The sequence below is a fragment of the Chrysemys picta genome, chromosome 22 (genome assembly GCF_011386835.1).
Source record: "Chrysemys picta bellii isolate R12L10 chromosome 22, ASM1138683v2, whole genome shotgun sequence".
Taxonomy (NCBI): domain Eukaryota; kingdom Metazoa; phylum Chordata; order Testudines; family Emydidae; genus Chrysemys; species Chrysemys picta.
The window spans coordinates 12,068,807-12,081,348 of NC_088812.1; the positions used below are offsets into that span (position 1 = coordinate 12,068,807).

General features: G+C 56.0%; 1 protein-coding gene across 5 annotated transcripts; it reads right to left on the reverse strand.

The window, feature by feature from the left end:
• Nucleotides 1–3,118: 3,118 nt before the first annotated feature.
• TUBA1B (tubulin alpha 1b) lies at nt 3,119–11,535 on the reverse strand. Of its 5 annotated transcripts, none has more exons than XM_065575816.1 (6): nt 11,382–11,507; nt 7,923–8,112; nt 7,706–7,779; nt 7,397–7,619; nt 7,126–7,274; nt 3,820–5,033 (listed from the first exon to the last, which is right to left on the reverse strand). In XM_065575816.1, the coding sequence occupies exons 4-6, from the start codon at nt 7,515–7,517 to the stop codon at nt 4,056–4,058; spliced, it is 1,248 nt and encodes a 415-aa protein (XP_065431888.1). In that variant the 5' UTR covers nt 7,518–7,619; nt 7,706–7,779; nt 7,923–8,112; nt 11,382–11,507; the 3' UTR covers nt 3,820–4,055. The 5 variants fall into 5 exon arrangements, with proteins under 5 accessions (XP_065431887.1, XP_065431888.1, XP_065431890.1 ...); XM_065575818.1 differs by having other exon boundaries at nt 7,923–8,028; nt 11,382–11,466; XM_065575819.1 differs by lacking the exon at nt 7,706–7,779 and having other exon boundaries at nt 7,923–8,028.
• Between the last annotated feature and the right edge of the window lie 1,007 nt (nt 11,536–12,542).

A 12,542-nucleotide genomic window follows, 5' to 3' on the forward strand; every position in this document is an offset into this window, starting at 1 on the left:
GGGCCCCTGTGGGGCCAGGGGCCCTGGTCACAGCTCTGCGCTGCCCCATGCTTCCCGCGTGGCTGGCCGGAGGGAGTCACTCGCCCCGTCTGCCTCAGTTCCCCATTTGACCACGGGGTGACCGCGTGTCTGGTACCTCGGAGAGCGGATTTCCCTACCCCCACCCTGGGGGGTGTACACCCCCCCACACACCCAGCGGTCAACTAGTTATAGGTTTGCATTGGTGCGTCTGCTCCTGGGATGAGCTCCTAGGAAGCTGGAGTGGGGTGGGGCCGGCCGATTCTGTTGTTTTCATGACACCCTTTGTGGGCAGATTTCACCAATGGGAAGGAGGGGAGTAAATTTCAGGCTTTGGCCTAATTTTATAAGAAATTTAAATGGTTCTTAGACACTGGCTTTGGAAGGGGGGTTATCACTTTGAACCTAAAGCCCTAATGGGGGGTGGGGTGCTAATGAATACAGCAGGGCACTAAACACTATCCAAAAGACCCAGGAGCCTAGAGTCAAGCCAGAGCCAAGCTTGGCTCTGCCCTTTGACCTGGGTTTGATTCTGCTCCGGATCACTGTCTCCAGTACTAGTCCGGCCCCCAGTGTTTCCCCCAGGAATTTAAATGGGGTGGGGGGGCTGGAAAATGACTATATTGTGGCCATTCTCATGATTTTATAGCTAGTCTCACCAGATTCTGTGCGTTTCTTAAAGCCCCCGTTCCCCGGGGTCCCATAATTGAGAGGAGAACCTCGCTTGTAACTAAAAAAAAAAACGCTTCTAGGCGGCACGGTCACGCAGAAAATGTAAACGCGAAAGGCTACAGCACCAAAAGGCAAATCACAGCACTCCAGCTGTTGTTATTACAATCCTCGTGACTTGTAAGCCGATCTCGTGCTTTTTTTTGTGGGGGCGGTGGGGGAGACTCACAACTGATTTTTTAATACACGAGGCGAGCAACTGCATTTTACTCCTTAAACAAAGTTGGGGAAGGAAAAAAAACCCAGAAACTTAAAGCCAGACAATATGTCTATGATATTAATAAGGGCCCATGTTCTCTAATATGTAATGTCACATAATGAGGGGTACCAGGCCCAGTATTATATAATGCAGGGCCACTGCAAGAACATCCTATTTTCATTCTCTTCTGATGACCAGTCCTAGCTGCTGTAATTCCCAGGTCAGAGCTCACACCGCCCTTGAGGCCCTGATCCCAGCCTGGCTTTCCACTGGAAAGAGCCATGTGCAAATAGCACCATCTGCAGGCCAAGGAGGAGTTAGGCGGGTGTTGTTGTAGCTGGTCTGGTCTCTGGTTACTGAATGGGGATTAATTAACACACATTATTTATTATGTGAATTGTGCCACGCCTAGGCACCCCAGTAGCCAGTGTTAGGCGCTGCGCACACACCCACCAAAGACAGCCCCTGCCCCAGAGGTCTCACCTTCTAAGTACAAACTGAAAACATTTTCACATGCAAACTGGCCAAATCTATGCACCTCCCTTCACTCCAGATTTCTCTCCACTTCAAATTCCAGCACCCGCTTGCTTTCCCCACCCTCATCTTTGCTTTCAAGCATCTCAAATCCCTCTGCATGTGTTCCTGCTACCCCTCCTTCTACAGGTTCACTGTGCTCTTCCCTCTCATGCCCCAAACCAGGACCGGCTCTGGCTTTTTTGCCGCCCCAGGCAAAAAGGCCTCCCAGTGCCCCGGGCCAGGGAGCACAGCAGGGGAGGGCGCCGAGCCTGGCCGCGGCCCTGTTCTCCCCGGGTGAGCGCCGCCCCAAGCACATGCTTGGAGGGCTGGTGCCTGGAGCCGGCCCTGTCCCAAACACACACCTGCTTCCTACCCACTCCCTCGCTTCAGGAGAGCAGCACTTCTTCCAGGAACCTTATACACCAGGCTGTAACAGCCACCGTGTTCTGGGTGAAGCAGATTAACCTTCTCAGGCAGGGAACATGTGATCCTACTTGTACAAGCAATCACATACTGACAGTGCTCCCTGAATTTCCCTGGGAGCTGATCCCTGGTAGGAGTGAGAATGTCTGAACCCGACAGACCCCATGCTAACCCTGAACCCACGTTAGCTGTATAGCCAGGCATAGTAAAGCCTATTGTCTCCAGCACACAACATGAGCATTGCTGTATGCGCTCATCTGCTTTATAGATTAGAAAACAGGGTATAGTATTTTGCATATTACAACCATGTTTTAAAACATTTACAGCACCGCGTTTGCTCCTAGGGCAGATGTTCTTAAAAGGACAATTCCCCTTACAGGACAGATTGCACATGTCATTTTTTGTATTTGTAATATTTTGAAATAGTGGGGAGAAAAAGAAATGACTCCCTAACCACCCTCCTCTCCATTTTATGCTTGAGACCTAGGGCCTGCCCAGCATTTCAAAAATACAGCACTAAGGGGATGGTTATTTAAAAGAGATGGTGATAGGGCTGGATGGAGCCATTGGTGACCGGGACCAACAGCAAGTCCTTGGCGTCGATCCACCGTAGGGGCATTTCCAGCGGTGTAGCTGCACTGGTGCTTAGGTGGTAGAAGATGGTACTTGCTCAGCCAGGTTACCAGAGCAGATCACAGTTCAACATAAACTTCCCTTGTAGATGCAGCAACAGAACGACATTGGTGCAGGGTCCCTAATGCAGACAGGCCCTAGGACCGGCACTAGTCTCCCCATAAACCTGGGGTATTCTGAGCTGCACCGAGAGCCTGTGCACCCCGCAAGAGGGGGTGTTGGAGTCACAGAAGGTAGGGGAGTCAGATGACCAGGGAGGGAAGGCGGCGCTGCTGCAGCCGCCAGGAATAGAGGTGATACACAGCTTGTCCGCTTCCCCCCCCACCTTGGCCGAAAGCGGCTGCAGAATCCCTAGGCAGGAGGAATCCCCATACCCGCTCCTAGCCGGTCATGCGATCACCAGCCAACTGGTACTAGATGCTTCAGAGCAAGGTGCAAGAAAGCCTGTCAGGTAGTTACCGAATAAACTGCCCCTAGGGGAAGTCACCTTCCCCCCCTCCCCCCATTGCAGATGCTTTATCACCATCCTAGTTTCATCTGTTAACACCCATCACTGCAGACTGCTCCACTCTGCAGGTTATAAAAATCCAGCCTGCAAGGTTTGGAGGAGACGTCTTTATTGGCCATTGCCGTCCGAAAGCAGCTCAGGGCTTATTAGAAGGGAAACTGAGATACTGAGCTATGGATTTCTAGGCCCGATCACGTCCCATCAGCCAAGCCTCACTTTGGAGTTTGTGGCACAGCATCGCCCAACATCCTTTGCTGCAAGAAAGCTGTTCTACCTCCTGCCTCAGGCAGAAGTTGTGAGTCTTTACCCGATTGTTCAGCTGCCGTGACTATGGTGGGAGGCCCACAGTCATTTCAAAAACTGGTTTATTCACAGTGCAGCTGGAGCTCTGTTCAATGCATGGAGCTTGCTTTAAGAGCATCGTACAGCCTAGCGTTCAAGACAGGTCTGAAACCTGTAAGCAGAGCAGGAAAGCAGACAGCTGAGCGCGCCTTCACCATCCAGGCTTGTTAAAAGCAGCTTGAGGGAGCGCTCTGGCAGGTTGGCTTAAAGCAGGGAAGAACGGAGTCTCATTCAGTGGCTCTCAGTGGAATGAGGGGCGGGAGGCACATGCCTGCCACCGGGCTGGTGTATAGTCTTCGAAGGAAGCCAACATTGAAGGACACAAGCATTAGGGAAGGAACTAGCCAGGTGTTCAGAGCAGCTTGGAACGGCTGATCTGTGGGCCTACAGTTTGGACTCCACCTGCACTCTGGGACCCATGATCTATTTGTATTAGACACACACAGCAATCTTCTTTTTTTTAAAGCCTTTTTTATTTCAGACATGATATGTTTACAAAGACGAATGGAAAATTGACATGATCAAAATTTGAAACAGTGGGAACTAGTCAGATTGCTGTACTCCTTAAAGGCTCCTTCATACCATTGTGGTACCATCCATCGCTTCCCTAGTTAACAAGTAAGCTAAGTGTTTTAAGATGAACTTTTGTGGACACAGGACATGCTGCAGGGATTTAAGAGGATTAATCTATTCCTCCCCTTCCTCTTCACCCTCCCCTTCAACAGAATCCACACCAACCTCTTCGTAATCCTTCTCTAGGGCAGCCATGTCCTCCCGAGCCTCTGAGAACTCGCCTTCCTCCATCCCCTCCCCTACGTACCAGTGAACAAAGGCACGCTTGGCATACATCAGGTCAAACTTGTGGTCCAGACGAGCCCAGGCCTCGGCTATGGCTGTTGTGTTGCTCAGCATGCACACAGCCCGCTGCACCTTGGCCAGGTCACCGCCAGGAACCACAGTGGGAGGCTGGTAGTTGATACCAACCTTGAAGCCAGTTGGGCACCAGTCCACAAACTGGATGCTACGCTTGGTTTTGATAGTGGCAATAGCAGCATTGACATCTTTGGGAACCACGTCCCCACGGTACAACAGGCAGCAGGCCATGTATTTCCCGTGGCGAGGGTCACATTTCACCATCTGGTTGGCTGGCTCAAAGCAAGCGTTTGTGATCTCTGCTACAGAAAGCTGCTCATGGTAAGCTTTCTCAGCAGAGATGACTGGGGCATAGGTGGCCAGAGGGAAGTGGATACGGGGATAGGGCACCAAGTTGGTCTGGAACTCGGTCAGATCTACATTCAGGGCACCATCGAATCGGAGGGAGGCGGTGATGGAGGACACGATCTGGCTAATAAGGCGGTTCAGGTTGGTGTAGGTGGGGCGCTCGATATCCAGGTTCCTGCGGCAGATGTCATAGATGGCCTCGTTGTCTACCATGAAGGCACAGTCCGAGTGCTCCAGGGTGGTGTGGGTGGTCAGGATGGAGTTGTAGGGCTCCACCACTGCGGTGGAGACCTGAGGAGCAGGGTAGATGGAGAACTCCAGCTTGGACTTCTTGCCATAGTCAACGGACAGACGCTCCATCAGCAGGGAGGTGAACCCAGAACCAGTGCCACCTCCAAAGCTGTGGAAGACCAGGAAGCCCTGGAGACCTGTGCACTGGTCGGCCTAGAAGACAGTGGAAAGAAAAGCAAGAGGAATTTAGTACAAGTTGTGCTGCAAATACAGGCTATGTAGTATGAGAGAACAGAACAGTCTTCCATCCCACACCGCTGACAATTTTCTTTGAAGATGGCATGCCTGAATGTAGGGCTTGAGGCTGGAGACAAGAGCGTCTACTTCCCTCACCCCCAGCAGAGTTTAAATCTGGGCAGCAGGACAGGCTCTAGTTAGTCCCCAGTCAAATGCACGACACATCTGCCCTTATGCCAGGGGGCAGAAAGCTCCCGACAGACGGGCTTTGGTGAGAGTTCCACCTAATACCGATCCATCACACTTACTGAACTGTCCATCATTCATCCCTAGATGGAGCCATCTCAGAAGAGACTGCGAGGGACCACTGTGCCTCTGTTCAGACCCCCCCCCAGCCCAGATTTGCAGTATCAGAGGCCGTATTGCCCCTCTTTGGCGGCATCTGCCAGGTGGAAGCTCCAACCCCTTAGAAAGCTCATCCTAAGACATGGATGAAGACATGGCTACTCCTCCTGATCCCATGAGATGCCTCCTTTTACATACTGTGGAAGATTTGCCTGACCAATGGTCAGTGCCCCGCTGCTGGAGGTGAGCCAGCAAATCCCAGTCTCCAGGAAGGAGGAAGAGGCTGAAGTAGAACTACTGCTCATGTCTAACCCCTCAGCCTCACGTTGTTAAGCCCTTTCGAGGGCAGCAGTCCTAGGAGGGCCACATCAGAGTAGTTTAGTTGTGCCGCACAGCTCCTTCCTCTTTACAAGAGGGCCAAAGTCACTCAAGCAGATCAGAGACCCTAGGAAGGGGGATGAATCTCTCTAAATGCAAGCATCACCCAGAATCACCATGTCTAGACATACAGGTGCAAGGACAGCAGGCAGACCCCTTTTGAGGGGGCCAAATTCCAGCTGTCTAGGTAAAGGACTTGTGTCAATGGGAGAATTGCAGAGACCAAGGGTAGCCCCTTTCTCGTATGCAGTAATTACGGTTCTAGTTATTTGCTCAGTATTCACGGCACTCTGAACATCAGTGGGGAGGATGTGCTCAGTTTAGGGCTGCTGATTTCCCCATGCTAAATTACCTCTCCTCTGCACTCTCCTCGCCTGCACCAGCTCCCAGCCTAGGTCACTCCCATGCCACACCCTAGCCTATCACAATGCTCAGGAACGTGAGCGGTTGACGGGTAAAATGTTACTGTTAAGTGACCCCCCAGTGAGAGGTTGGTAGAAGCATCTGTGTTGGGGGAGAAGGAGTTCTCATGTCTCAGAGCTGCCATTCCAGCCAGTCTGCAGACACTGCCTTGCATTGATTTGCAGTCCCATATGTGGAAGCCCCACTTTACAGCCATGAGGATTGGAACATTATTCTAATGAAAGCTCATTCTGCAGCGCATGAGTAAGTCACACGAGTCACAAATGTATCGAGTGGCCCTAGCATCAGACATCCCTGTGCTAGAAGGTGCAGAGGTCTCCACCAAATGTAAACATCCAAGTGCCCATTATGTGACATTCCTTCAGAGCCATGCCCAGCTCAGACCAATACCGATCTCCAACGCTCCAAGAAAGAAGAACCAGCTGTTGGATGACAAGAGTGGGTCTCTAGACTCTTCTGGTATGGCAGCTGCTCCCGCAAGTGTAACCCGAGGGAGATTGAAGATTTCTCCCTTCCCCACCACACACCAATAAAGACACTGAACAAAACCCCTCAGATGAGCGGTATTTACCAGCTTAGGGTCCTGTGGCACCTTTGAGACTAACAGAAGTACTGGGAGCATAAGCTTTCGTGGGTAAGAACCTCACTTCTTCAGATGCAAATGTATCGAGTGGCCCTAGCATCAGACATCCCTGTGCTAGAAGGTGCAGAGGTCTCCACCAAATGTAAACATCCAAGTGCCCATTATGTGACATTCCTTCAGAGCCATGCCCAGCTCAGACCAATACCGATCTCCAGAAGTGAGGTTCTTACCCACGAAAGCTTATGCTCCCAGTACTTCTGTTAGTCTCAAAGGTGCCACAGGACCCTCTGTTGCTTTTTTACAGATTCAGACTAACACGGCTACCCCTCTGATATTTACCAGCTTGCGGATCCTGTCGAGAACCAGGTCGATGATTTCTTTCCCAATGGTGTAGTGCCCACGGGCATAGTTGTTGGCAGCATCTTCCTTGCCGGTGATGAGCTGCTCGGGGTGGAAGAGCTGGCGGTAGGTCCCGGTGCGCACTTCATCTGGGGAGAGGAAAGGCAGAGAGTTTGTCTCCCCGCCGTCCATGCACAGCAGCGGTCTGCTATAGGCACGTGAGTTACAAGGGAGCCCAGAAAGCAGGCAGATGATGGCTTTGCGTACTCACCTATGACCGTTGGCTCCAAGTCCACAAAGACGGCTCTGGGGACGTGCTTGCCAGCGCCCGTCTCACTGAAGAAGGTGTTGAAGGAGTCGTCTCCTCCGCCGATGGTCTTGTCGCTGGGCATCTGGCCATCCGGCTGGATCCCATGTTCCAGGCAGTAGAGCTCCCAGCAGGCATTGCCGATCTGGACACCAGCCTGGCCGACGTGGATAGAGATGCACTCACGCTGGAAGAAAGGGAGGGAAACAGTTAGTGACATGACTTCATTATAATCAGTGTCTACAGTGTCCCTGAACCATTACTCCCAAGTACCTCATTGCTCTGGGTTAGCTCATGCCCTTTGGAACAAGGACCTCCTCTCGCTGTATTAAAAGGGCAACATCCATCTGTGCGACACAAGGGAACAGGGTGATGTGGTCCAATGGACAGGCAGGGCACTGCACGGGGAGTCAGGGGATCAGTCCCCCAACTGCAAGCTCTGTGCCTGGTTTTCCCCAGTCACAAGGCAGGACTAGTATTGTTTATTCACCTTCAACGTCTCTAGATCATGATATCGGGGCCTTTGGTCCAATCTCCAGTAGCAAGTGGTCAGTGCTTCAGGAGATCTTTTGAGTCACAGCATGGCCTCTGAATTGCTGGGTTCATGAAGGAGTAAGTTTTGGATCTGTAGTTAGTGAACTAATCTCTGGTCAGATTTCCTGCACCTTAGAACAGATTTCCTATGACACACATTGGGATTGGATTACATTTTGCATCCAGATTCTGGTCTGCATGTGCCCACTTTCCCTCCCCACACCTGCCCCTCCACTGGCATAGGGAGGGAATTTCTTTATTTAGCTAAATAAAGAATGCTACATCTCATGTCATGATCCCATTTCTCATAGCCTAGGAAGAATCGTCTTAGTCAGAGGAGAAGGAGGAAACAGGCAATGGAGTTTTCCACCCCGTGGTCTAGTAAAGAAAAAAAAATTAAAAATGAATGAACTATTCAGCATAAAGCAGCAACTGCAACCGGCCTCTGAGTGGTTTACCAGCAATCACACCACTTGCAAGCCATCAGCTGACCATTCCCCACTCTCAAAAAACAGAACTGAGGCTGTCAGCTTCCACATCTGCAAAGCAGACAGGTCTTAGCAAATTGTTCCTCTCCTGACACACAGATTTACTCTCTGCAGGAACATCTGCCACCAGTGGCCCACTCCCAGGATTACCCTAGGCCTAGATCTAGATTTAGCCTACATCTCTCCCTCTTACAATCCACTTACATTCCTAAGGCACACCCCACCCACCTGCTCCAACCCATTTCTATCTGCCTCTGCAAACAGATGGCACTTGTGGCCCAGGCGACGGGAGGTTAGCAAGCCTAGGGAATTACAGCATCCAATAAACCCCCCAAATGCAGCGCTTACGTTTCCTCTGGAAACTACCCACATAATGAACCCAGTGGCCACTTCTCTTCAGCGAGCGTTTCAAATCGCTGCAGAAGGAGGGATTTATTTTAGCAGGAGATGCAAGGAAGAGCCATCCTGTTCCCCTGCAACGCCACACTTGATCCAGGGAACACTCGGCCCTTTTGAGCCGCCCTGGTTTGTCTTGACAAGAGCCGTAGGGGGTTTTCCCCCCCCCCCCCAAGGAGCTGCGCGGGGCTTGCTGCGGGGCGTGCGGAGGGAGATGTTGCAGGAGCTGCAGTGGGTCTGGTCGGGAAGTAGGGCACAGCAGTTGGGGGGGGGGGGGTATTTGCAATGAGGAGTGTGCAGAGGGGGCACGAGGGGCCATGGTGCATTCCTAGGCTGGGCAGTTTGCAGGGATGGGGGGGGGCACTGGGGGGGGTATTTGCAATGAGGAGTGTGCAGAGGGGGCACGAGGGGCTGTGGTGCATTCCTAGGCTGGGCAGTTTGCAGGGATGGGGGGGGCACTGGGGGGGGGGTATTTGCAATGAGGAGTGTGCAGAGGGGGCACGAGGGGCTGTGGTGCATTCCTAGGCTGGGCAGTTTGCAGGGATGGCGGGGGGGGGGGGTATTTGCAATGAGGAGTGTGCAGAGGGGGCACGAGGGGCTGTGGTGCATTCCTAGGCTGGGCAGTTTGCAGGGATGGGGGGGCACTGGGGGGGGGGGTATTTGCAATGAGGAGTGTGCAGAGGGGGCACGAGGGGCTGTGGTGCATTCCTAGGCTGGGCAGTTTGCAGGGATGGGGGGGGCAGGGGGGGTATTTGCAATGAGAAGTGTGCAGAGGGGGCACGAGGGGCTGTGGTGCATTCCTAGGCTGGGCAGTTTGCAGGGATGGGGGGGGGCACTGGGGGGGGGGTATTTGCAATGAGGAGTGTGCAGAGGGGACACGAGGGGCCGTGGTGCATTCCTAGGCTGGGCAGTTTGCAGGGATGGCGAGGGGGGGGGGCAGGGGGGGTATTTGCAATGAGGAGTGTGCAGAGGGGGCACGAGGGGCTGTGGTGCATTCCTAGGCTGGGCAGTTTGCAGGGATGGCGGGGGGGGCCAGGGGGGATTTGCAATGAGGAGTGTGCAGAGGGGGCACGAGGGGCTGTGGTGCATTGCTAGGCTGGGCAGTTTGCAGGGATGGCGGGGGGGGTATTTGCAATGAGGAGTGTGCAGAGGGGGCACGAGGGGCTGTGGTGCATTCCTAGGCTGGGCAGTTTGCAGGGATGGGGGGGGGGGGCACTGGGGGGGGTATTTGCAATGAGGAGTGTGCAGAGGGGGCACGAGGGGCCGTGGTGCATTCCTAGGCTGGGCAGTTTGCAGGGATGGGGGGGGCACCGGGGGGGGTATTTGCAATGAGGAGTGTGCAGAGGGGGCACAAGGGGCCGTGGTGCATTCCTAGGCTGGGCAGTTTGCAGGGATGGGGGGGGGGCAGGGGGGGTATTTGCAATGAGGAGTGTGCAGAGGGGGCACGAGGGGCCGTGGTGCATTGCTAGGCTGGGCAGTTTGCAGGGATGGGGGGGGCACTGGGGGGGTATTTGCAATGAGGAGTGTGCAGAGGGGGCACGAGGGGCTGTGGTGCATTCCTAGGCTGGGCAGTTTGCAGGGATGGGGGGGCACTGGGGGGGTATTTGCAATGAGGAGTGTGCAGAGGGGGCACGAGGGGCCGTGGTGCATTCCTAGGCTGGGCAGTTTGCAGGGATGGGGGGGGGGGGGCAGGGGGGGTATTTGCAATGAGGAGTGTGCAGAGGGGGCACGAGGGGCCGTGGTGCATTGCTAGGCTGGGCAGTTTGCAGGGATGGGGGGGGGCACTGGGGGGGTATTTGCAATGAGGAGTGTGCAGAGGGGGCACGAGGGGCTGTGGTGCATTCCTAGGCTGGGCAGTTTGCAGGGATGGGGGGGCACTGGGGGGGTATTTGCAATGAGGAGTGTGCAGAGGGGGCACGAGGGGCCGTGGTGCATTCCTAGGCTGGGCAGTTTGCAGGGATGGGGGGGGGCAGGGGGGGTATTTGCAATGAGGAGTGTGCAGAGGGGGCACGAGGGGCTGTGGTGCATTCCTAGGCTGGGCAGTTTGCAGGGATGGCGGGGGGGGGGCAGGGGGGTATTTGCAATGAGGAGTGTGCAGTGGGGGCACGGGGGGCCGTGGTGCATTCCTAGGCTGGGCAGTTTGCAGGGATGGGGGGGGGGACCGGGAGGCCCGGCAGCGGGGGGGGGGGGGGGGGGAGGATTATACAACACGTCGTGCCAGGGAACAGCTGCCGCGGGGCGGGGAGCCCCGCACGTGCAGACGCGACTCAACACGTGGAATTTTAAAGCACCCACACCCCGGTTTGCAGGGACGGGGGGTGCGCGCGCACCCGGCCGTTGCCGCCGCCACGCGCCCGACCCCTTCCCCGCGCGCGGGAAATGTAACGGCCGGCGGGAGGGAGGGAGGCGCCAATGGGGGCTGGCGCGCGCGCCCTCCCCTCCCTCAGGCTTTGGCGCCAACGCAGCCCCCTGGCCCGATCCAGGCCCCTCCCCCCCCCCAGCCCGCTCCCCCCTCCCCCACCCCCGCTCACCATGCTGCGGGGCGGGCGGGCGCAGGTAGCAGGCGGGCGGGGACGTTACTTCTCCCGACAAGCGAAGAGTCGCTGGAAGTAACCGAGTGAGGCGGGCGGGCGCCGGCGGCGGCTTTTCTAGCCGCGTCCCCGGGGAGGCGGGGCCCGGCCGCCTGCGTCAGCCCCGAGCCCGGCCGCCATTGGCGGGCGGGCCCGTCCGTCTGTGAGCTCACAATGCGGGGGCTGCTGGGGGGGACCCCGTGTTTAGCTGGGCGTTGGGGGACCCCCAACTGAACCCCCCCCAGCCGGCCCCTCCCCTAAGTACCCCCAACCGGCCCCACCCCCGCCCCCAGCAGCAGAGCGGGGTGTAGGGGCGCCCCCCACCCCAGGGACACCCCCAGCAGCAGCCAGAGCTGGGGTACCCCGCTGCCCCCCCGATTGCAGAGCGGGCCCCCAAACACAGACACCCCCGTGCAAGGGGAACCCCGGGGCCGGCCGGGGGCCGTTTGCCCAGCAGCGTGGGGGCGTGGTTGGGTCCGGCGCTCGGCGCTGTACGCACCCGGCTCTGGCGGCTGCAACCAGGCTCCTCGGCAGCCCCCCGAGCCCTTCGCTGCGGCCCCCTTGGTAAAGCGAGGACCCCCGGGGGGACCACTGTCCTAGGGTCCTGACGGCGTCTCACACACCCCGGGGCCGCGCGTTGGAAACCCGGGTTTGAAACCAAGGGCCCTTTCAGGACAGGCCAGCGCTCCCCCCAAGCCAGGCAGATGCTGCTGGCTCCCGGTGGGTGGGGAAGACAAATGTCTGGCAGCTGCCGGGGGCTTCTCGGCACATGTGGCTTCCAAATAACTGGGATCGTTTCAGGCTGAGCAGCAGCTGAAGCGCTCACCCCGGCCCCTCGGCCCCTCCCCGCAGATGCCAGCTTAGAGTCGCCGCCACCAGAGAAAAACGCAACTTGGCAAGCTACTGTCAAGCGCCCAGATCGAAAAGTGCAGCTGCTGCATTAGGAGGGGCTTTGCGAGGCCTGCACGGGAGCTCCGCCAGCCGGGCGGCCCAGCCAGCCTTTGTCCTCGGCTTCCAAATCAAACCAGTCAAACTGCATCGTCATGCGCGGAGGATGCGGCTGGCAGAAGGAGAGGAAAGGCAGCCGGGTCTGGGTTCCCGGATGCCATCAATAATGGAGCA